The sequence below is a fragment of the Acomys russatus genome, chromosome 21, assembly GCF_903995435.1.
Source record: "Acomys russatus chromosome 21, mAcoRus1.1, whole genome shotgun sequence".
NCBI lineage: Eukaryota > Metazoa > Chordata > Mammalia > Rodentia > Muridae > Acomys > Acomys russatus.
In genome coordinates, this window is record NC_067157.1 from 17798399 (window position 1) to 17823925 (window position 25527).

The window sequence follows — 25527 nt, forward strand, 5'->3', positions numbered from 1 at the left end:
CTGCATTATTTCCGTTTTCATTACTGAATGACAACAGTTCCTGGCATATTCTGGATACCAAACCTTTCTCAGACATGTGGCCTACATATATTTCTCCCATTTGCTGGTTGCCTTGTTGCTTTCTTTCCAACAACACTTGGTTGAAGCGGGGCATGGGTTGAGGGACACTTGGAGAGATGATAAGCTGTGAAGTGTAGCTTCTTGAGATGACCAGAGGCAAAGCCGAAGTGAATGATGAGAATTATCACAGAAAGAGCTGGCATCCTAGTCGAAAGGGAAAGAGGAGAACACAGGCCTGGCCAGTAGACAGGAGGACTGGAGACAAATCTGGAAGACTATGCAGACGAATAGGAGAGATGCTACAGCTTTCGCCAAATGTAATTGACAGATTCAAATTGTAATTTTTAAAGCCTAGAACCACACATTTTGATATGCATATTTTGTGAAAGGCTTACCACAGTCAAGCTAATTTACACATGTTTTGCCCCCCTTTCCTCCCCCCCCCCCCCTCCCCCCCCCCCTCTCATTCTCTTTTTCCTTCCCTCATTACGATTCCACCTTCTTCGGATTTCAAGAAAACATTGCCTTTTGTTAGAGTCACCTTGCCACGCTAGTGTGCAGCGCTTTCTCATCTTGTAGCTGAGTGTTTGTATTCCTCTACTAATCTCTCCTTATTTCTCTGTGTGCTTCTATTTTGCACAGGGTCTTTTGCCCAGTGTAGTGTCAAACCAACAGTTAAAAGGAACTTCCTAGGACTGGACAATGTTTGTCGAAACTCACTATTTCTGAACCCTGCAATTTCTGTGTCCTGAGCTCACCCAAGTCCTCATATGGGTAAAATCATGTTCCCCTCTAACCACAGTGTTAGGAAAGCCAGGTTCCCTCAAAACCCCAAATATTTTCTAGAGCCATGAAGACTATTTGGCCATGGTCCTGCCACTATAGCAGAGTGGCCACCTTTTTCCCCTACAGCTAGACATCTGGTCCACTTTGGACCAGTCTGGTCCATTTCTTAGCATGAGCTTAGTTCCTATTAGTTAACCTTATAATTGATGCTCCAATGATCATCAACTATATAACAGTTTCATTGGCTCCAAAACCAAATGAGTCTCTTGATCATCTGTTTAGGGATGATGACTAAAACCATCACTCTGAGAGAGAACCAAGGTCATGATTTAGACAGTTCAGACCCAGCCCAGCATCCCTCAGCATAGGGTTCTTTGGACTGTGTTCTTATCCTATGAAGCTGCTAAAATGCAGCCCCATTGGCCATCACCCAAAGCTCAAAAATAAGAATGGGGGGGGGGGCATATCTAGAAGGATTTGCCTTGTTAACTGACTGCTCCCAACTCCAGTGCTCTCTAAATTTGAGCAACTTAAAAATCAAAGCAAAAATGTTTGTAAATTTTATAAAGATAAAAAATAGTCATGGTAATAAAGTATTAATATGTATATTTTACAGAGATATTAGAAGAAAAAGATGTTTATATTTTATATATCTACTTTAGAAAATATCTGCTTAAGTCTTGCTCATTTTTATTTCATTTATTTATTTACTATTTATTTATTCATTTATTTATTTATTTTGAGACAGTTGTCCTGTAGCCCAGGCTGACCTCCAAGGTACTTAGTATTTGAAGATAACTTTAAACTCCTCATCCTCCTGTCTATACCACCCACATGCTGGGACTGCACATGTGTGCCACCACAGCTGGTACTCCAGGATGGTCCCAGGCCTTCATGCATGCAAGACAAGCAAACACTGCACCAATGGAGCTGTATCTCGGACTGTCTTGCACATTTTGTACTATTTTTGTTTTTATTATTGAATGACAAATAGTCTGGGTAACAGACCCTTATCAGACACATGGCTTACAAATATTTCTCTCTTTTGGTGGTAGTCTTAATGCTTTCTTTCTAATGGCATTTGAGTAATGAAAGTTTTTAAAATGGACTTTTGATGGCATATACATTTATTTGTTGGTAAAGAGCCATATCGAACTGTGGGGGCAGGGGGGGAAATCAAGTAACCCCACTACTGCTTTGAGCTTCAGAGCCTTCTTTGAATGCTTTCTATAGTTCCTTCCCTGACGCTACTAGGAATAGCTTCAAAGTGCTTCTTTCTTTCTGCTCTAAAGGAGTAGTCGAGAGAGCTACAACTAGAGAAGAGAGTATCCAATTCAGGGGAGAATTTTGTAGCAATGAAAAGTGCGTATGTGCCAGAACTTCCCAACTATGGCCATGGAGGCGTTTTCAGAATGCTGGTGTCAGGCTCCAGCCTCACCAATCCAGACACTCTGTGTGTCTCGTGCTTCGACGCCCATCGGTGCAGTCTGCTGGTCACCTGTCATCGAACCCTGCTTCAGACTTACTGTACCTGGCTAGAAAAAACACAGAGGCTGGCCCAAGTGGAGCCAGTTACGAGACTGCTGCTAAATAGGAACACTGTCAGAATGCAATCATCCCAAATGTGGACTTGATTGTCCTAGGAAACAGTTCCCATCTCTGCAGTAGTCTTGGGAGAGAAGTGGTATAGAGGGTCTCATGCTTCTGTGCGGGGGAATTAGACCAATGACCTCCAAGAGATCTCATCAGGTTTTACTATAGCCTGCAGTTAGAATTTATCCTCTCACTTCATCATGATGTGTTTTACCACCTTCTGCTATGTCTATAAATGTCTGTAAAGTTGAGAAGAAAGGCAACTTTCTCACAGATGTGTGTGCTCACCCACGCAGAACTAAATGACTAAATGAGGCTCTCCTGCCCAATGTTCATTATTCGCTTTTTCTTCCTTTATATCCTCAGGAAAAGAAAATCCATTCTTTCTCCCTCCCATTAGCCCACAGCTAATCTCTGTCTTGGTGCTGACTGGACAGTAAAGCTTTTCCCCTGGAAAGCAAGTGTCTTGATTTTAAATGAGACTATCTGGATGGAACAGGGCTCATGCAATCTCTCCATTTATGACTTTGGAAAGTGGCTCTGTGCTTCTGTTCTTTATTTCCCGGCAGCGTTATTGAATCCAGAACAGTAAAATCTGTAGCAGCTCATGGAAAGGCTAGGAAAAGAGCCTTACTCAGCCGCAGAGGCTCCTAAAAGCAGACCCAAGAAGAGATTGACGTAGAAACTTTTCAATTTGATAGTCCTGCCTTTCCAAGGTCAGAGCTTCATATCACAGGCTCTGTATGCGTTGTGCAAACAGTATGCTTTAGAAATTGAAAATGGCTGCTTTAATAACTTACCACAAACCCAGTGGCTCACCAGGGGTTTAACAACTTCTAGTTCTGAATGTCAGTCCGCTTGATGAACTCCAATCACATTCAGGTGGCCATGTTGCTTCTGGTACGCTCTGGGAAGAATCCCGTTTCCATTTTAACTTCTATGGACTGTCTGTATTCCCCTCACCTTCAGTCCCCTTCATCCATCTTCCAAGTCAGGGTATAGTATCTTCAAATCTCACTGGTAGTCTTACTTTTCTATTAGAGATCTTTCCATTATAGTAAGCTTATCCAATCACCCAAGACAATCCCCCTGTCATGAAATCCTTAAGTTAATGTCATCTGCAAAGTCTTTTTTGTTATGCTAAGCAACATATTCAGGGATTTCAGGAATTAGGGTACATTGAGGGGGAGCACATTGTTCTGGCTTCCCCAGGGGAACGACTAATCGTCAGAGGGGACAACCAGAATACCCTGGCTTCGAGTCAGGCCAGCTGGGGTATGATGATGCCCTGTTCAGAAACTGTGACTGGACAATGAAGGCACACATTTCACCTCCGACACCCTGCACTCTGGTGGTAGGACTTCTCAACTGACTTTACAAAGCTGTTCCAGTCTCCTGATAATCTGTGGTTTAGTAATGAAATCAGTAATTCATGAGGAGAGAGAGAATGGAATGGAATTAAAAGGATTCCTTTAGTGCCCGTTGCGTGAAGTACGAATTGAACAGTTGAACAACAAGATGTGGCAAAGAATCAGAGGAGCTTATATGTAAAGTGTGGCTTGCATTTAGTCCTTAGGCTCTTTGGAGTACATGCCTATTCTATCTTGATTTCAAGGTGAGATTTGCCATATGCAGTGTTTCAGAAGATTAAATTGGAAGACATTACTCTTCAGCAGTGACCAGCAACCCGTAGGCTTCTCCCTTTACCTATATAACTCAGGGCTAGTAAGCCTTGTCTTGTCCTATTAATTTTTACTATTGGTTTTTAAATTGTATAACTAGATGCAGCACTTAACAATATGTTATGAGTTCTTGCTCTCTTAGCTCATGCTTGAAAAGCCAAGCCTGGGCTCTCACACATAAAAATATAGAGGTGTTACATCAGTCATTTTCAACTGAATTCTTTGATTCCTTCCTTTCTTGAATAGATTTTTCAAGAGTAAACCAGAAACACAAAGCATTTGAATGTTATGAAAATGAAACCACATGGTGTTGTGTACAGAAAATTCTTCGGCAGAATAGAGGCCAACATTGAATGTGGAGATATTTCTTTCTGTCTGGCATTTAAACTAGAAAATGATTCCCACAATGCTCTGTCACTATTTCAAGGTTTATTAATATTGCCACAATTCTCTGTAACCATCTCAAGGTTTATCAATATTGCCACAGACCTTCGGTAATTAATGTTTAGGGGAATTTTATAACAAAGTATTGACTTTACAGTTTAGATAACAAACCCTAAAAGCTGACAAAGAGAAATTAACGCCGTAAACCTTTTTCTAGTCCCCCCCAAAACACCTCACTTAGGTTATCAGCTCATAGGGCTTTTCACATACACAGAACATCAGGAAGCTACAAGTTCCCCTGTTTGAAGAGTAGTGTCCATAAAATTTTATTCTTACATCAAATGCTTTTACCATCCAAACTTTCACTGGTAAACAGATGAAAGACAGCTTTTAAAAGGATTTATCTAAGAAAGTGACTTCAACCGTTCTGTGCCATGTGGCTAGTGTCCGTGTTGTCGATTTTCTTCTGTTTTTGTTGGGAAATATTCACAGTATTTTTGTCTAATCCTTATACAAAATAACTTATCTTATGATCTCCAGGAGTTATAAAGCAACCAGAAAAGTTTCTCAATAACTGCCTGTGCTGATACCGAAGATTAGATCCTTCAAGCTCAGGGACAGAGCTCTGTGACACCCTGACCCTCCCTTCTACCATTGGTGTTACAGCCAACGTGCCAGCTTCCTGTTCTGTTTTGCTGTTATTGTAAGAGGTTTGGCATGTAAACTTTAGGAACTCTGAACATGATTCATTTTAATGATATATTATCATGCTTAAAATTTAAAACAACTTCATCCCACAGATATTTATCCTGGGCCTGCAATGTGCAGTCACTGCTTTCTTTGCCTTCTTCTTTACCAAGTTGACAGGAGCACTAAAAATTGCAAGGAAGATTAATGCAAAAGATGTGATTCCAAGCCCCAGAAACTTGAACAGGCCAGCAATGCTCAAATGTTCTTAGCGTCTGAGTGTCCATGCCAGACAGTTTGCAGTGGTGAGAACCTTTCATTAAGAGTGGAATTTTTCATTAGGCATTGGTCAGAATCTTGAGCTGTACAACCCTTGTTGAGCCTCTGTGGCAGGGAGCAATTTCAGTAATGTGCTTGTACTTTAAAAAGCCAGGACAAGTAGCCTCTTCCAATGACAACTGTTAAGCATGAGGCCAACTCGTCGCATCATATTTATAAAAACACTCTCATAAGCATTCCACTATATTTCTTTTTCTAAAAGAAAAAAGAAAGAGAAAGAAAGAAAAGAAAAAGAAAAAAGAAGGGAAAGATAGTTAAAAGGTAGTGAATTTTAAGCTCATCCTGACCATGTGTAAATTGGGAATATGAGATTTAAAAATTAATACTTAATGACTGTCTTAGGTACTTTAAGACCATGTCAGGTGGGTAGAAAATAGAAGAAATTTGTAACACAGACCAAAAGTATTTCACATGAGTCACCAAGGTCATAGGTTGAAAGTTGAAACTTGGCTTTCCCATGCCCGGTAGCCCTCAGTACAGCCTGTTCTCAGACTTTGTTCTTCTGGAATGAGTTGTGGTGAGTGTTGTTATCTTTAAGCATTAGGTCTCACTGCCCACATGCAGCCATTCAGATGTCCAGGCTTCCTCCATCATCACTAGAGGATTCTCTAGTGCAAGGATAAAAAATTATATAAATATATATAAATAAAGCTCTATAGAGACATAGACCTGGCCTCTTTATACACCATCCATGTTGCTTTGTATACAACGGCCATGTTGACTTTACTTGCCAGCTAACAGCTGGAAAAATGTCTCAGTGGTTAAGAGCACTGACTGGTCTTTCAGAGGACCTAGATTTAATAATCTCCACCCACATGGCAGCTCAAAACTATCTGTAGCTTCAATCCCAGGGCATCCAATGCTAGCTTCTGGCTTCTGCAGACAACCACATACATGTGGTGTACAAATATATATGCAGACAAAACACCCACACACACAAAATGATAAAATAAAAATATTTAGGAGGTATAAAAGTTTATTGCTATCTGGGCTAGGCCTTCAGTGGGTATCTCTTGTGGTGACATGTAAAGCTGTGCATTCTGTAAGTATCTGTCACTTCCTCCCCATTCTATTGGTTAGAACTCATCCCCACAGCCACAGAGAGGTTGAGAAATATTGTCAGGCCATTTATGTAACAGAAAAATAAAATAGATTTAGTAAACAAACATCCATTTTTCTACCACATTAAAAATTTCTATTTACCAATCATTCTGGAAGGAATAGAAAGGGTGGGGACAAATTTCAGAGCATTCCCAGAATGACAGAGGTCAAAGTTCCATCTATGTGAGTTTATTGTAAACTCCAGACCACAAAAGTATTTCAAACTCGGTACACCAGAACAAAGTATGAGGGGAAAAAAAGCCAGATTAGTTGTATTGGAGATGGAACCAAAGAAAACATTTGCATTTGGATAGCACATGGCAGATAATAAACAGCTAATTGTCCCCTGAGAGGATGCAGGAGGTGTGCTATCACCAAAGCGCACGGTCTGGCCCTACCCCCTACACAAAGATGCCTAGTTTTCACAGCAAGCCTACAAAGATTCAGTTCCTATGGACTAGAATATGAATGGTCCGAGTTCACAGAATCCATACTATCTTTATGCTAAGGTAAAAAGCGGGGATGGGGGCCTGGAGAGATGGCTCAGAGGTCAAGAGCACCACCTGCTCTTCCAGAGGTCCTGAGTTCAATTCCCAGCAACCACATGGTGGCTCACAACCATCTATAATTAGATCTGGTGCCCTCTTCTGGCACCAGGTATAAAGCACTTATATACATTAAATAAATAAATAAATAAACTTTTAAAGAAAAGATTGGCTCCAGCATAAATGGTTGGCTCCGACATAAATGGCTAAAACAAAACCACAACTTATGGCCTGTCCCATTTTCAGAGGAATAGCCATTTTGTTCCTTGAGCTGCTGTCCCGATATCCCACAAAACCCAGATAATGAATGATAGCATATCTTCCCACAGAGCAGAGAAATGAGCTGAAGAATTCCCATTCCTAAGGAGGCTTCTTCACTTCCCTCAAGTCTGCCTAGTCACTACAGTATCATGTGACAAAGTGAGCCAGCACCTTCTTCCCTGAGTAGGTTTGCAACTCATGGTAGAATCTTCTAGAACCCCCTCCCCCTTGTCTGCTACTTGTCCAAGTGTATGCTATTCAGTTTTATCCCTGTCTTTGTTCACTTGCTTTCATTATACTGGTGAGAAACCTCGAATACTGCTAAGAATGTTGTAACATGTTTCTTACATTAATGTTAGCTTCAGGGTAGTGAAGATAAAGGTCAAGATCTTCCATTCAGACCATGGATTCCTCTGCATTAGAGCTGAGGTCTCAGGGTAAGAGTCTCTGGTGTGTTACTGAAATGGTGGCAGGTAACTGTGAGCCCAGCACTTGGGAAGCAGAAGGCGAAGGAGTGCATGGCTTGAGATTAGCTGTGTGACATTGGGAGGCTCTGTTTAAAAACGCAGAAACAGAGAACTTTGTGATTTGGTGCTGTTACAACAGCCTTGAGCAGAAGTTATTTCTCTTAGTGTTAATTTTCCCATTAGTAACAACAACAAAATGCTGTTGGTAGTACTAAGTTCATAAGAATAGTTGTGAGGAGCTAAAGAAATGGTCCATTTTAGCATCAGAACCCAAGTGTTTCGTCTGCAAAATGTGTTCTTAGTAAGGTCTCTTAAAAGTTTACAAAAAAAAAAAAAAAATGAATAAGATGTTACAGAGTTCCTTGTATGTTGGGTCCCAGCCTGTGGGAAAAATTGAATCAGGGTTCACCTGAAAGAGGGAGTGGGGATTGAAAGTAGGATACAGAGATGTGAGAAATAACGAATCAAGTCAGGAAATTTCTGATCAAGATTCACTTTATTGCCGACTAGCAGGAACATATATAGAGCAAGGTCAATAGGATCTATTCTTATCTCACTCACCCTAGCCCCTGGGCAAGAATGCAATAGCCTAAATCGCTCCCTGTAGAACTTCCTAGTTCTCTGAGTAGTTCCCTGTAAGAACTTCCTAGATCCTCTGGGTGGTTCCAAGTTGAGACTACTCTACTTCTTTCAAAGGTAAATAGTCCAAGGATAGCCTAGAACACAAGACCTCATGGTGAGGTAAAGGTCTGCAACTCGAAGGTCACAGCATACAGCCTAAGCACAGGATTTCTGACATGGCAGAATTTGGCATGGGTTCCCATACTTGTATTTTCGGATACATAGAGAGCCTGCCATGTATTTGAGCTCTTGGTGGCATTTAAGGCATGCTCCTGCTTTGTAATATGAATGGAGAGGGATGTCTTCAACTTAACTGTTTATGGATGTCATTGTATGGAAAGGAATAAAGAAGAACCAGTGTGAACCAGCCACCCTGAACCAAGATGGGAGGGAACACTGAAGAACCATATCTTCCACCAAATAATGAGCTGAAGTCAGCGCGTGCAGAGGCAGGGAGAGCATTCTAAACTGATGTCATACTTCTAGTGCAACCCAGAAGCTGTGGTATCAGGCAATAATTTGTCCAGAGAGAGATAGAGAGAGGGACAGGGAGAGAGGGAGAGAGAAAGAGAGAGAGAGAGAGAGAGAGATAGAGACAGACAGACAGACAGACAGACAGACAGACACAGACAGACGCCGACACAGAGTCAAAGAAGCAGACAGATGGTTGTGTATATATTGTTCATGGACGCCAAATATAGAAGATACCTACAGATTCTGAGAGAAAAATATCTAGTACTAATAGTGGTAGAACACATAATTCCACTTGAATTTTAGTCTTAAGAAGTTAAGTAACTCTATTTTTATAATAGGTCCAAAGTTTAATTTAAAAGGTAATAATTATGTCAGTGCTATTCAGTGTCTCACATTATTACAGTTCTCCAGAGATTTCAAGGATTTTACAGTGCTATGCAATTCTATAATTATAGCCTTGTAAGATTTTATTGAAATAATCCAAGTTTCTGCTCCCAGAGCTGACGTAAAGAGCCTATACAAGACTCTGAAATTTAAAATTGGATATTTAGGAGTATTTAATAGATAGCAGCTATATATCAGGAACCAAACTGCTATTTAGAAATAAAACAGCTATTAAAGCCATAATGTAATTTGTTCCTTGACAACTTCACACCAAAATTTTCTTTACTCATAAATCCATTTATCTCATTCTTCTGTCCTTTCTGCTACTATCAGACACAGGAAAGAGCAGAAATGAAGGACCCCAGTGTGGCTGGAGGAAGCCATGTATCACTTTGTCAAGAGATCTGCGCATCCTTCCATCATCATAATATCTCTTAGGCCTTGCTCATTTTCTGTGAATTGAGGAAGAACGGCTTCCCTGATCATCAATAATTGATACAGATGTTAAACAAAAGCTGAGTCCTCTCCTTGTTCAGGAGCAGTGTGTATTACATCTAGAAGCTTGAGCACAAAGAATAAAGAAAAAAATGACTTGGTAATACAGTCCACTCAGCAGTTAGGTGTCAAGTAGATGAGTGAGAACTGACTTTAGCCAAGGGTCAGGGTCTCCAGGCACCGTGTCATCTGCCACTGCTAAACCTTCCAGCATGTGTTATTTCCTCAGCATCAGGCCACTTATGGTAATCTATGCTCTTCTGGTGGACTTTTCTTCCCCAACTAAATGAGACAGGGTACAAGAAATATTTTGGAAGAGGTTGACTGCAGTTTTGTTTGCTAAGATTTGCATGCCTAATTTAGAAGCCTTTGTTTTTCTCTTCTGAAAGCCATCTTCCTAGAACATCTTCAGGCTACAGAAAAGAGATGAAGTAAATAATAAAAGAACTTAATGGAATAAATATAGGTAGGAATAATACTCTGAATAACATATAGCTTATGGTAGCAACACGGAAGATAAATGTAATTCCTCGATGATTATATAGGAGAATAAATACGCCGTGGAAAATGCACTAAAGAACCATATTGACCCTGGGAGGTTCAATTTGTACCTTCTTACCTTGCAAGCATGAGGAGTTTAGTCCAAAGAACATACATCATAGAAGCCAGAAGTGCTGGCAAATACTTGTAATCTTGGCACTGGCAGAGAGGAGACAGGCAGAGATACTGGAGGGTCACTGGCCCACCAGCCTAGCCTCCTCAATGAATTCTAGGCCGAGGAGAGACCCTGTGTCAAAAATTAAACAGGGATAGCTCTTGATTAATGACACCCAAAGTTTTTCTCATGCCCCCGTATGCACGCACTCATACAAGCATACATGTGCACACAGATACACACAGATGCTTAAACACACACACACACGCATATGCTCAAACACAGAGAATCATATTTCCCATTGATACTGAATATTAACATCTCTCTTTTTTTTCTCCCACATCTCATCTGCCTTCCTCTAAAATGGGTTATCATCTCTCTCTTGCCACCATGAGTCCCAACCGCACTACTCATCTAGACCATATACCCATGTCTTGATCTTCCTTCCCCTGCCTCCTCCTTTCTACAGTTCATCTTCCACCAGCCACCAGAATGATCCCTTCCAATTACAAGTTAGACAGTGTCTGTCTGCAAGCACCTAGGCCTACTTCTTTCTCATTGCACTTTGAGCAAAATGTAAATGCTTGGTGACTTCTGAATTCTGCCCCTGTCTGATTCCAACATCTACCTCAAACTATTCCATGATTTCTCTTAGGAAAAAAAAAGTCTTTTCTCTTAGAAAAGATTTAATAATAATCATGTCCTTATTGGTCACTAAGGATGAGAATGAGTACAGTGTAATCACTTGTCTGAGAGTCACCATTAGGTCAGACATGAGCAACCCTGGATGTCCTTAGGCTCTTGGCCTTTGTAGGCCCTGGGCCTCTTGAGAATTGTGCTCTCAATGTCCTTCTGTCTGGGTGTTCTTTCTCTGCATCCTGTCAAGGATACCTCTCGGGTCCTTCTTAACATTCCCTCTATTACAAATCAATCATTAAAACTTGTTTTCAGTCTGTGGAAACTAGAGTTATACCCACCCTACCCATCGTCATCATCCAAGTGTATGACACAGTAGGAACTCAGCTGCATTTATTGGGCAGATGAGTGGGTAGAGAGTATCCAGGATCTTAGCTCACAGTTAATGCTCAATAGTTGAATGAATGACTAATTGCCAACCTTCTTCGTTTCATGCAGCCATTGAAACAGACTACCACAAATATGGGGGCTTAAAACAATAGAAACTTAGTTCTCTCACAGTTGGGATGCCAGGAGTCTAAACTGAGTTTTAGTGAGCAGAGCTAAATTCAAGGGACCTGTGTGCTGTCCTTAGAGCTCTAAGTAAGGATCTGTTCCCATGCTGTGGCTCACAAGTCATCATCTATAACCTTCAGGTGACTCACGCTAGCATTCCAGAAAGGGTCTGAGTCACTGGAGGTCGGCACAGATAGGATCATTGACTTTAATCACAGAATTAATGTGGTGTCCACAGTGCCCTGAATCCCAAAAGAACTCCGCCTTCCCTCAGTGTTCAGGTTTCACAGCATCCAGGATTAATCTCTGAGCAGGCTAACCCTTTCCTTTCCTGTTGATTCAAAAGGAGACATGCAAAGTGTCCATGTGACCATTTGATGACAACGGTCACACTGAATTGGAAATTGATATTGTCGCCTGGACACTTTGCACTCCTGCTTTTGAATCGACAAACAAAACAGGCTTCAACACTTTTCACATAAGGTCTCCTCCTAAATTACTCCAGCCCTGGGAGCGTCTTTTGTTGTACTGAGGGAAAGAGATGCATTCTGCTGCAAGGACTCCAGTGGCATGAAGACCACTGCTCAGTGCATCTCCCACACAAATGTAACCCCAACTTGACTGTCGGATGTGAGAGTAACAAGGGTTCATGGGAAAGTTACGTAAGAGAGCCATTGAGCAGCCTTGGTTTAAACTGAGCCTGTAATTAAATACTCCCACAGAGTAAGCCCCTTGACTATTATAGTCTTTTTACTGGACTCTAGGAAATGGAAATCTACATGAATGAGGTTTGCTATCAATTCCTCAAGCCAAGTGGAAATGTCTGTGTGTCATATAAAAGATAATGGCAGAAATCCATTTTTAGTTCCCTACTGCTGCAGTCATGTGTGAAATCACCCACAGGGGAGGATATTTGCCTATAAAGGAACTTTATCGGGATTGGCTGTACAAACTGTAATATCAAATGAGTTGGTTTTGCAAACCAAACAGAAGGCCTCATAAACCAAGTAGGAACTGCTGTCAAGACAAAGACTTACCACGGGTGACAGTGTTAGGCATAGAGAGAGGCTGGGAACGCAGTGGCCACTTCATTCCTTTCCAACAGCTTTGATTGCCAGAGAAGAAACCATTTTCTGAATAGTAAGTCTTAATAACACCTTAGTTTTCAGATTTGGATGGACAAACCATTTGGCATTCTTACTAAGGCCTTTTCCTTTCTGCCCTGATTATATTAGCATGAATTTGGGCTTTGAATTAGCCAGAGAAAGAACGGTTGGGGGCATTAGAAGAAAGTACTTGTAGTCACTAGGAATAACTGACTTTGGTGACTGCCAGCAGATAGTGTGTAGTGTCCACATTTGGTATCTTTCAAGGTATTTATAGAAGAAAGAAATGTTGCAATATTGAGCTAGCAGAGCTAGATCATTTGATTTTCTAATGAGAAGCAAGAGAAAGTAAAGAGGGAAAGGCAGGTGAGATGACAATAGGACACATACAACTTGTGGAGTTGGAAAGTATTTGGGAAAAGCTTGTTTCTCAGCAGAACATTTATTTCTACTTGGTAAACCCAGAAGTCAAACTTTCATATTTTAAATAGGCTTAGTAATAACAAAAATGGTTGTGTTATTTTAGTGCAATGACATAATTAGGCGGCCCCACATCAATATGTTTGTTTCCTCTGGAGCCAGGTCTGTCTGGCTTCCTTGGCTCAAATAGCAATTGGCACAGACCAGTGGCAGCAGCTCAAGTCTAGGCAGGGCCTTTCATCAAAGGATCCTAAACAGGACACAGCTTCCAGCACGCCCAGAACAGACCACCAGGCTCTCACGGCTATGTACACAACAACTGTTCTTTGAGGCTAAACATGTGCCCCACCCCCCAAACCCACCGAGAAACACATGGCTGCGGTGTAGACTCGCAGTGCTGAGCATCTTCTCCCTCCAACCCCAGGACACACAGTAGGTTGGCTACTCACCTTTAAAGTGGACATTCTTCACGAAGTGTCCACCTTCAACCCCTGAGTGAAGTAGGGGGTTGACAGACTAAGGGCTCCCCTTTAGCTGGTCAGCATTAGAACGTCATTATATTCAGCTAACGGGTAGTGTTTTTCATTGGCGTTTTGTTTTGTTTAGTCACTGAAATGTCTTTGTTTCTCTGTGATACTCAAGACAAAATTAGCAATCAGCCCCTAGTTTTAAAATGCTTACATTTATTTACTTGTGGGGATGCACATGCCACAGCTCATGTTTGGAGGTCAGGAGTCAACTTTCAGGAATCAGTTCTCTCATCTACTGTGTGGGTTCCAGGGATTGGACTTGGATCTTTGCAATTAGCAACAAACTTGTCTACTGGCTGAGCCATCTCACCACCCCCTCAGCTCCCTTTTTAAACAGGTTTATAAGAATATATTGGAAACAGATTTATCCACTAGTTCATCAAAATTAGATATATGAGCATAAAAAAGAACATAATAAATTTGAACATTGGTGAAGATTTATTTCTGTCTGCCATCTTATCAATAGAAGATGCTGCCAGATCAGGAATGTTTTTTTTTTTTTTAAATATACATGTGTACTATGTATTTTGATCATATGAACCCCCTATTTCCCTTCCTCCAACTTCATCTAGTCACTCCAAGTTCCCCTCTCAACCTTATAACCACTTCCTCTTGGTTGTTGTTGTTGTTGTGTTTTGGTATAGCCAATTAGTACTACCCGTATATGCATAGAAAATGCATGTGAGATTATCTTCCGAAGCATGGCAACCTACCATTGGCCACACCCCCAAGGAAAATGATTCCCTCTCCCTCCTCTCCAGCTGTCAACTGCTAATAGCTATTTAGCTGGAGGTGACACTTCATAAACCCCATCCTCTCTGTGCTAGGTTTTTTGTTTTTTGTTTTTTGTTTTTGTTTTTGTTTTTGTTTTTTGGTAACTAATGAACCATTTTTTTTTCTTGAGAATTTCATACATGGTTTCACTATATTTATATCACTGGATTAAACACATTTGCCACCACACCTCTTTATACATTACTAAGTGTCAAACCCCTGGTTCCAAGCATCCTTGACAGGCACTAAGCAAATAAGCTGCATTGCCAGCCCTCCCCTTCTTCTGTTTTTCCTCCTATGTATCCAAGAGCTTTACTCTAAGTCTTGTTTTCCTCTAGTCCCCTTTCCCAAGAGACCTCGATATTATTTTCAAATCTCTCTTTTTCTCTCAGGAGTAGTAAGCATTTTGGATATTAAAACTGTCATGCGCTCAGGAAATGTGGCTCTTAAGGCAGTCTCTTGTACTTTATTTCCCTCTGAATATTGCCCGCATTCTCCCATGCTGACCTCTACTGATTTTCTAGGCAAGGAACAAGAGCAAAGCCACCCTGGAGGCACTTCTCCCTTCCTCATGTATTGCCAGTGATGTGTTGTCCACTGATTGCCATCAGTGTAGAATGAATACAATAGGTGCTTCATTATGCCTTCTTTTGGTTTTAGTGTGGGGATTTTGTTGTTTTGTTTTAGACATGGTATCACCATGTAGGTTCAAATTGGGACTCTACTTTGCCTCTGCCTCTTGAGTTCCGGGATTAAAAAGAGTGCATGCCCATGCCTAGCTCATATGTATTTTTGTGAACGTATATAGCATACATTGATTATACATATATGCATCCCACTCACTCTCTTGCTCCCATCTCACTGTATCACCTCATCTTCTCAGTTCTTCCCCTTCTTCTTCTGTGTCCTTGTAAGGTCTAGATTCCTGATGCGACAGAAAATCGGTAATATTTGTCTGAGTCTAGTTTATTGTCTTAACATGATGACTTCCAGTTATGTTCATTTTTCAGAAAAATTATATGATTCTGTGTATCTTTATGGCTCAATAATATTCTTTATATGTGCAACACACACATAAATAGCTCAGTGGTTCTCAATGTTCCTAATGCTGTGACCCTTTAATACAGTTCCTCATGTTATGATGACCCCCCCCAACCATGAAATTATTTTCATTGCTACTTTATAACTATAATTTTGCTATTGTGGTCATGATTTTTCTTTTATTGCTATATAAATGCAATGGATCTTGTTTCCAGTGCCTGTCACTGTCTCTTCCACCTTGCCTAGTCTACCCATGATGCTTTTCACTGAGTTTACTTAATTTATTGGACTTTTTATTTCAAAATGTTCCATTTTCCTCTGAATCTCAACTATCATGTTGAATTTCTCATTCATATTTCTGATTTTTTTTTTTTCATCCCGGTTTTAAATTGATTTATTTGCTTCATTCGTCTCTTTGTTTGAATCCTTGGTCATCTCTAAAACCAGACTCTTAAATTTTGTGTCCAGCAGCATTTCAACCACTTCAATATATTTGCATTCAGCTACTAAAGATTATGAAGTTTTGTAGTCTTGCATTGCCTGACTTTCTCAAGTTTCTCATGTCTCCATATTGTAAACTACTGTGCCTGCTGGATCTTGTCTGGATTTGTCTGTAGATCTCCCTAGAGAGCAGCTTGCTCTCGAGGCCCCAATATCCTACACTGATTGGTGAGGGGCAAATAAACTCCTATAACAGCAGCACCGCTAAGGTAGAGCAGACTGTGTACATATGTTTCTATAAGTATAACAAAAGAAAAAAAATTTTTAGGGTCGATTTATTTTATTTTATGCATATGAATGTTTTGTTCACATGTATTTGCAACGTGTACATGCCTGACACATGCAGAGGTCAGAAGAGAGTGCCAGATCCCCTGGAACTGGAGTTATAGGCTAGCCACCATGTGGCTGCTAGGAACCAACCCAGCTCTTCTGAGGTAGCTTTATCTCTTCCATAAGAATAAATTGAAAATTTATTTTATTAGATTTTACAATGGCTGTTCCAGCTTGCTTCTTGGGTCCATTTGCTTGGAAAGTGTTTTCACAACCCTTTACTTTGAAGAAAAGCCTATATTTGTTGCTGAGGTGTGTTTCTTGTATGCAGCAGAATGATGGGTCCTGTTTACACATCCATTCTGTCAGCCTGTGTCTTTTTATTAGAGAATTGAGTCCATTGATGTTAAGTGATATTAATAACCAATGATTGTTAATTCCTATTATTTTTATGTTGGTGGTTTTAATGTGTCTGTGTGTGTGTGTGTGTGTGTGTGTGTGTGTGTGTGTGTGTGTGTATGCTTCCTTTATTTTGTCTTTGCTGGTATGAAATTATTTATTTCTTGTGTTTTCTTGGATGTAGTTAACCCCCTTGGGTTGGAGTTTTTCCTTCTAGTATTTTCTCTAGGGCTGGATTGGTGGCTAGATATTGTAAGTTTGGTTTTGTTTTAGAATAGCTTGTTTCCTCCATCTATGGTGATTAAGAGTTTTGCTGGGTATATAGTTTGGGCTGATATCTGTGGCCTCTTAGAGGGTATAAGACATCTGTCTAGGCCCTTCTAGCTTTCAGAATCTCTGTGGAGAAGACGGACACAGTTCTGATAGATCTGCCTTTTTAAGTTACATTGGCCTTTTTCCTTGTAGCTTTTAATTTCCTTTCTTTGTTCTGTAGATTTAGTGTTTTAACTATTATGTTGTAGGAGGATTTTCTTTTCTGGTCCAATCTAATCAGTGTTCTATGTGCTTCTTGTATGGCTATAGGCATCTCTTTCTTTAGGTTGGGAAAGTTTTCCTCTATGATTTTATTGAAAATATTTTCTGGTCCTTGGAGCTGGGATTCTTCACCTTCTATTTCTAGTTTTCTTAGGTCTTTTCATGGTATCCCAGATTTCCTGGATGTTTTGGGTCAAGAATTTTTTAGATTTAACATTTTCTTTGGGACAAGGAGGCAGCTTCTATGTCTACATAGTCCACCAGCCATGGACTCAGAACTATTGGTCTCTATAATACTCTACATGTGGTAGGGCTAGTTCCTGAGAGGGCCTGGCCTCTGTCAGTGTGTCCTTCAGAGTCTGAGTTTCCTACTTCTTGGACTCCTTTTCGTGTCTGTATATCCAACTGTTCTCCTCTTCAGAACAGCCTCCCATGGCAATCGGTCTTCCAGACATTGTTTCAGGGTATACCCAAACTACCTGACTTGATATTGTTACTTTTTTTTTTCAGCCCCCAATGTAGTTCACCTTCAAACAGCATGTCCCTCTCAGGATAGTAACTGACTACAACCCTCTGAGATATGGGGTGTGATGCAATGGATTGCTTTACAGTGAGGCCCTGCTACTTGAGGAAAAAGTCAGTGTCAGACCAAATGTCACTGGTGTAGGGCTGACAAGAACCATGACTTTTTTTCCTGTGGCTCTGGTGGTGAGGCTCTGGTCCTCAGGGATGCCTCTAATCACCAGGCTCACCTGTGGCTCTGGTTTCCTCTGCCCTTTTCCCTGGGAAGCTGTGGACTATTTCTTACATCATCATGCTTTTGTTTGTTCATTCTTTCCAGTTTTCTTGTCACCCTTCCCTCCCAGCATTCATCTCATTCTTTCCCTCCCTCCTTTCTTTCTTCCCTCTGTTCCTCCCCCCCTCCTCTTTCTTATGCTACAATCTTTCTCTTATTATTGCTAGTCTTCTCATTCACAAAATGTCATGGTGGAAACTGATAGCTCACTGTTTTACTCCAGAAACCCTGATCTATTTATAAATGTTCTCTGGAGTTTTGCAATCTCCCTATTTGTGTAGGTGGGAGTCTGTTGAACTTGTAGGTTTACTGAAATTCAACTTGCACATCTAATGTCAAAAATAAAGTGAAATTTTGGTCTATCCTCAATGGTGTGCTGAATTCCACACTGACTAAAGAGCAATCATGCCATCTCTCTAAAACCTGGATTTAATGCCTGGCTGAAGAGGCTTACTATCAGCCTTGCTGGCTACTCCACCACAAGGAGTGACACTGAGCAGTAGGACCCAAGTAGTCTCACCATACACAATGTTTTCCAGACTTCAACAAAGATGAATCAAGATGGAAACAATGGAAAAGCATCAGGGATGCCAGTGCTGATACAGGGCCTGTCCTTCCTCAGCATCTTCAAGCTATGGCAGAAGAAGTGCCAGCTCTCTATTCTACCACAGGACACACAGGCTTCTAGCGGCTTCTATCGGCTAAGACAATGACCACAGAGAACACTTGGGCAACCAGTCCTGTTTCTTAGTCGAGCCAAGCTTTTGTGCCGAAGGCACCGAACCTCACTCAGTTCAGGGTTGGTCCTGTTCTGTTTGCATATGGAACAGAAAGCAAGTATAATTCTGCAATTAGTAAGCCAGGCACTCAAGACCACACAGAAATTTCATTTACCTGATTGGTTTTCGAACCAAATACTCTGTAAATGTGACATCCAGAACTATGGATTATCCCATTAGGTACCTCATTAAAATTTTTATTATGTTTCTATGAGGCTAGAAAGACAGGAGAAAATAGAGCATCTTGCCTTTTGAGAAATAAATCAAGTGTTTCTGTCAGCATTTGTCATATCCAGTGTTTATTCTGGTTAATCCCAATGCTTGCCTGGCTGCTCCCTTTTGGAGGAAATGAAAACTTTCTCTGCTATCTATTAATAAAACCTCCCGGATAACTTCCAAGATAATCCTGTTATATGGAATTCCATGCTATTCATCTCTCAAGAAAAAATTAGAGTGTGTTCTATATGAATTAAATGGAAATGAATGTGAAATACACCATGTGCTGTCATCCTGAAGTTATGCCCAAGAAAATACCCTGTTGTAGATTTATGGCTCAATCTTATAGTCCTGTGTCCTTATTAATGGTACAGCGACAACGAAACTTATATGAATTGGATGTCTGTCGCAAGGTGCCTGTTCCAAGTGTATTACATTTTTATCTAATTTGATCTATAGAGTGATCACACTGTACAGGCATTGATGAATGTGGAAACTTGGACCAGAAAAGTACAAGAAATTTGTCAAGAATTACAGTTAGTAAGGGTTGGAGCTAAGACTTGGATCTAGTTTGAGGGTTAGAAGGCAGTGGTAATTACAAAGCTCCATTGTTAGCCTCCTTATTTTCATATCCAACAAAAGCAGTAGGCACCTGAGACTGTGAAACGGTCTTCTCGTGAAACAAAAATGTATGCACAGAGCAGCAAACCTCACTCATAACATATTCAAAGAATAAAATATTCAAAGTGATGATATTAGGAGCCAAGCCATTCAGTGCAGTAAAGGCCAGCTGAAGGATGAGATTGTTGCATGTGGATCTCAGGAGGTGAGTCTGGAGGTGAACAGGCTTTCTGAGATCATGAAGAGCAGCAGCGGGACCCTCATCTTCTTCTCTTGGTTTTTTTTTTTTTTTTTTTTTCCCCAATTGTGACTCAAGGAATAAGGCACATTTATTTTCATTAAGGAAAACCTAATTAATGATTTCAAGTTAATTAAGTGGATCTGTTCCAAGCTGAGTTCAGTATATAAATCCATGTTCAGAAGGGTTACCATCTGGCCTAAATGTGAAAAATAAAGGGACTGGGGAACGGAGTGAAGAGTGCTGTAGAATGAAAATCAGAAAGCAGCCTTTAGTGTTATCTACCTTGGTCCTGCAGACAGAAAAAGATGGAGAGAAAGAGTACACTTCAGCAAGCCTTGTAGCCACAAGGGCACCTTTCTGTGCCTTTTCCAAAGTTGTCCCTTCCGTTGTTGAACCGGTATCCCTTAGCCTGTTTACAGTCACCATGTACCTTACCTTCCCACTGTCTGCGTTGCTCTCCTAGCTCCTGCTCTACCCACTTCATGCATCGTTGTCGCTTCTCAGTTGCTGCCCGGAAGATCTAGGCCAGTGCTTCTCAACCTTCCTAATGCTGCGACCTTTTAATACACTTTCTCGTGTTGTCGTGACCCCCAACCATGAAATTCTTTCTGTTGCAACTTCATAACTGTAATGTTGCCACTGCTGTGAATCATAATATAAATACCTGACATGCAGGAGATCTGGCAGGTGACCCCTTTGAAAGGGTCATTCAAGCACCAAAGAGGTCACAAACCACAAGTTGAGAATAGATGTTCTAAAGCATGATCATAAAAAAATAGACAATACAAATAAAATAGATGTTTTCCGTCATAGATGGAGGACATAGTTGTCTTAATGACTTTGCTATTGCTGTGATAAGGCACCATGGCCAAGGCAACATATAAAAGAAAGCATTTATTTGGGACTTTTAGGCTAGAGAGTGAGTCCATGATCATCAGGGTGGAAAGCCTGTCAGCAGGTGGGCAGACATAGCACTGGAGCAGTAGCTGGGAACTCTCCCATACTGAGAAGCAGAGAGAGTTAACTAGGAGTGTTGTGAGCTTTTAAAACCTCAAAGCCTGATGCCAGTGAGACACTTCCTCCAGGAAAGCCACACCTCCTAATCCTTCTCAAACTGAGGACCAGGTATTCAAATATATGAGCCTATGGGGGTTATTCTCAATCAAACAACCACAGTGGCCAAAACTGAGCTGATAGCAATTGACCAAAATGAGGTCTGATGAGCCCTAATTGTATTGTATTGTTTTGGTCTGTCTGTGTCTCTGAACCCTGTGGACTATTAAGCCCTTGATGGTAGGACCTGGGTTTACTTCTACATTTCTATTTCCCTGGTATGTAGTTGCATGTTTTAGGCACAGAAGACATTGTAAGGAACCATGAAGAGGTGGATGAGTAAATGAATAATAAAAAAGGAGTTAGAGACTGAGAGTAAAATGAGAAAATTGGCAATACTTGTCTTTTCACCTTATTTGCCCTTGATAAACTATACAATATAGCTCCTCTAGAAGGTCCAAGGTCATAATTTCTCAAAAACATTCTTGACATTGTAAACCTATACCAACCACTCTTCCGAGACACACACACCAAAGCAACAAAACAAACAACAGCAAAGCTAAAAGCCCTCTGAAATGTTGAGCAAATGGCTTAGGAAGAATACAGGATGAGCAGTCCTGTTTGGTTTGCTTTCTGATGAGTAGGGCAGGAATGCTGTGTTTTACTGGTCCTCCCCCCTCTCCCCTGCCCCCTCTCCTGCTCCTCCCCTCCCCCACTCAAGGATAATCTAATCTTGCAGTGATAGTTGCTGAAGTCAATAATAGTCCTTACTGGGAAGACAAATCATGCCTGCACTAGATTAAGGTGAAACGGAGTGCCCTGCCATGCTGTCAGAGAGGCTTCGTCGCTTGTAGCTTCATTATGCCCTTAAACGAAACATCTATATTTCTTCTGGGTTTAACGAGGCCACAGCCAGCCAGCTCTTTACCAAGTGACATCGGGGAGGTTTTTGTTTTTGTTTGTGGGGTTTTTTTTTTCTGCTTTGAATTTTATGTATTCTAATCTGTGCTTAACTAGGCTTCCTGAGCAATTCAGGTACTAGGATGAGCATTTTAGGGACAATTAGCTAAATGATCCTCTCATTAGCCCCAGGGCCTAGGGAAAAAAAAAAAAAAAAAAAAAAGACAAAGAGGATCAATAAGACAGAGCCAGTTTAGGAGAACATTTACTTTCCATCAAGAGCATCAGCTACAAGTTGCAAGTTCCTGCAGCAGGCAGCTTCTCCCACCCTGGGCATCATTAACCAGTCAGTGGCCACGTTCTGCTCCTAAGTCACCTTGCTGTTGTGTTTTAGTTTTCAGGACTTTACCTCCTGTCTTTCTTCACCATCCTCATCGGACTGGTTCTCTACTCCTCCACCTCCACGTACATAGCCCAGGACCCCCGAGTGTACAAGCAGTTCCGGAATCCCTCAGGACCTGTTGTGGACTTACCCAGCACAGCTCAGGTGGAGCCTTCGGTCACCTATACCAGCCTGGGTCAGGAGACAGAAGAAGAGCCCCATGTACGTGTGGCCTAGAGTAAGGCCTGACCTGCCCTGTCCACTGAGGACAACTCAGAGGCCGTACGTTCGCCCATCATCTCTGTATTGTACATAGAGAAAGGTATTTAGTCGGTGCATTTTCACAGGTGGACTGCAAGGTAGCTAATCCTCCTTTTGTAAAAAGAACAAGCTGGAGACTCGGGCTTCGATCCACCTGACCCAGAGAGAGGCTTTGCTAGTGTGTATCCTGACCCAGCCCCAACCCCCGCATTAATTACTGTGAACATTTTTGAATCAAAACCAAGTATTATTGTTACTATGATTTTTATTATTAACTGTTACTGTTATTACACTGACTTTCAGAAGAAGGTTTTTTTTATTCCTGATGGGAATTATTGCGAGACCCTTGTGTCGTCAACCTAAGCCCCACTTTTCTATGGCACGTCACTTTTTAAGAATCATACTTTTGGTTTGTTGGTTTTGCACAGACTATATGAGTGATGCATGCCACAGAAGCTCCAACCCCGCCCCCACCTCAAAAGTTTCCCCCTCCTGGTGACCTTGTGGCTAATGGTTTCCTCTGTCACCTGTTGGATTGCCTGCTCATTAAGGAATTTATGTTGTGACCCTTGTGGGGAGGGGAAACTGACCGTATAATTCTCTATTCTAGGAATAGATATAAAACAAACACTTTTAGCCTTCTTATATTCCATTTCCTGCTTATTCCAGGCCACTGGCTTTTTTCTGTTGGGCCAGGAGAGTCATTTAATCCAGCCCCGTGACGGCAGGATAAGGACTTTCCCAGTTTTCTGGCATAAAGAAACCCTAGAAATAAAATCGCTTATGGTTAGGGTTATATGTTTTTAATTTTTTTCTGTCATTCCCTCTATCTCTCTCCTCAAAAATTAGTTTTTATTTTTCAATTTTTTTCCTTAATGATGTGATGGAAATCAGTCAAGGCCCTGGAAAAGCCATGAGTTCTGCCCTCATGTGTGTGTATGTATACACACACACACACACACACACATATAAAATCTTTCTTGAAGTATACCAACATGAAAATTATCTTTACTGTGGAGCGCTACTGTTTATGCCACCTCTTGGAGGCAAGGTACTAGTATGGAGAAATCTCTGTTAGTAGCTCATGTTCTGGCTACTTCGTAGTGATAAAGATGTCACCATTGAGAACTCTGCCATTTTGGTCACATTTGGTACCCATCTAGTAGCTGAGTATAAGGGTAAGCATTCCAACACACAAAGAATGCGACAGCATCCTGTCCTGACAAAGCTTGCTACGTCACTAGTTTAATCAGTTCTGTTGTCCTCAAGAATATCTTTCTTCTCCTCCAAACACAGGAAGTCAAAAATCACCACAGGCCTTTATAATGTAGAATAGATTCCATGTGTCCCTGTCTGTGTGGAAGAACTCTGTAGCTTGGCTGACTTCAATACCATTCAAAGGGATCCTCGATGGAGTTACAGGGCTTGTATAAATGTTTATGAAACTTGAGGCAATTCTATTCAACATATTTTAATCAAGCAAACAAAACAAGATACTAGTGTGTGTGGTGAGGGAGGGAGATTCTCATTAAGTGAGAACAGATCGCCAAGTAGGGCCTGAAAAACGCCTGAACATGGCAGCCGAAACCCTCAGGCTGTCCACCAGGAGACCCCTGACCTCTGAGCCCACCTTCTTCTTTCTATGAGGAGTCACCTTCATCCACTTTGATAAATCTCACCAGAACAACACACGCACAAAATAAGCAATGTGCTTGAAAATTGTAACTCAGTTTTAAATTTTTTCCCCATTGGAAAATATAACTTTTCCTCTGACATATTATTGAGTCCTGACCTAGGAGCTAGAAAACAAAGCTGTTTCCTGGTATGCAGATTTTGTGTCTGTTCAGCCATTTTAAAAATAGGTTTTCTTTATTAGGATAGGGTGGGCAGTGGGGAGAAAGGTTTGTGCTAAAGCTACATATTACATCATAATAACCTTGCCAACATCTGTCTTCTGCTACCTTTTAAGCCCATTAAATACCTTTCTCTGCATATTTTGTCCATTCAGATCCGAAGACCTTTAAAGACTGTGCTTTTGTTTTTATGTTTACATTCCTTTGGTTTGCATAATTTACTTGATTTATTGGATTTTGAGTATTTATTTTAAGCCAAATGTCTTTGTCTTTTTGCTTCATTTTTATGACACTAATTTGTAGACACTCTATACACCCTTATGACAAACAAGTGGCTGAAATTATTTCCAAGTCTATTCAGTGGACTGGGAATAGTTTAAAAATTAAAGTTTTGAGGTTTGCTGAAGGTTGTGGTCTGGACCATTTTATAGGATGTTTGAATTGCCTCCATTGTATGGAAACCAAGTGTGAATACCAAGATGAGCTCACTGTCTGCTTTTTGTCATCGGATGTCCTTGTGGTCAGATGTTCATGCCACTGGGTTATGTCACCTGTGTTGGTTTATATGCATTTATAAAGCTGGTAACATTGGCTTGCCAAGACCAGAAGTTTAGGGGTGATCTTTAAGGAAAAAAGACAAAAAGTAGCCAAGAACAATGTTTTCAGTATGGAAACATTGGTGGTTTGAGAGTGGGGTGGGGTATGGGAATAGGGTAATATTAACTGTAGCAGTTTTAGTTTCTGAGATTCTATAACCTCAGTAGACACCAGCAAGAACTTCAGCGTTTTAATCTACCATTCTTCCCTCCTCGATGAATGAGAGCAGTCCTCTGCACAAAAGTTGACGAGAAGCAAGCCCATAGCTCTCTTCAACGCTGCCAGAGATATGTCGGCGTTTCCACTTTCTCAGTGGAAACCTGCACTGGGGACAGAGCTTGCCTTGGTCAGACATCCTCACAGCTTCAAACACATATCCGGGTAGACCAAGCAATGGACGGCTTTGCACCACTGTGTCCCAGGAAAATGTTTCAATGTTTAGTTTAGGTATTGCTAACTCGTGCTATTAACCTTTTAACAAGCTTGTAGTATTGTTTGTTTGGGATCTATTTTTGCTTTGTAACCATT

The 25527-nt window shown here is 41.0% G+C and overlaps 1 protein-coding gene across 1 annotated transcript in view; it reads left to right on the forward strand.

Moving 5' to 3' along the window:
• Slc35f1 (solute carrier family 35 member F1) overlaps positions 1 to 24799 on the forward strand; it is a 404539-nt gene extending 379740 nt beyond the window's left edge. Inside the window, exon 8 of the mRNA XM_051164601.1 lies at positions 22301 to 24799. Within this exon, the coding sequence (XP_051020558.1) occupies positions 22301 to 22525 (225 nt within the window). The 3' untranslated portion in view covers positions 22526 to 24799. The remainder of the gene's footprint in view (positions 1 to 22300) is intronic.
• The last annotated feature ends 728 nt before the right edge of the window (positions 24800 to 25527 follow it).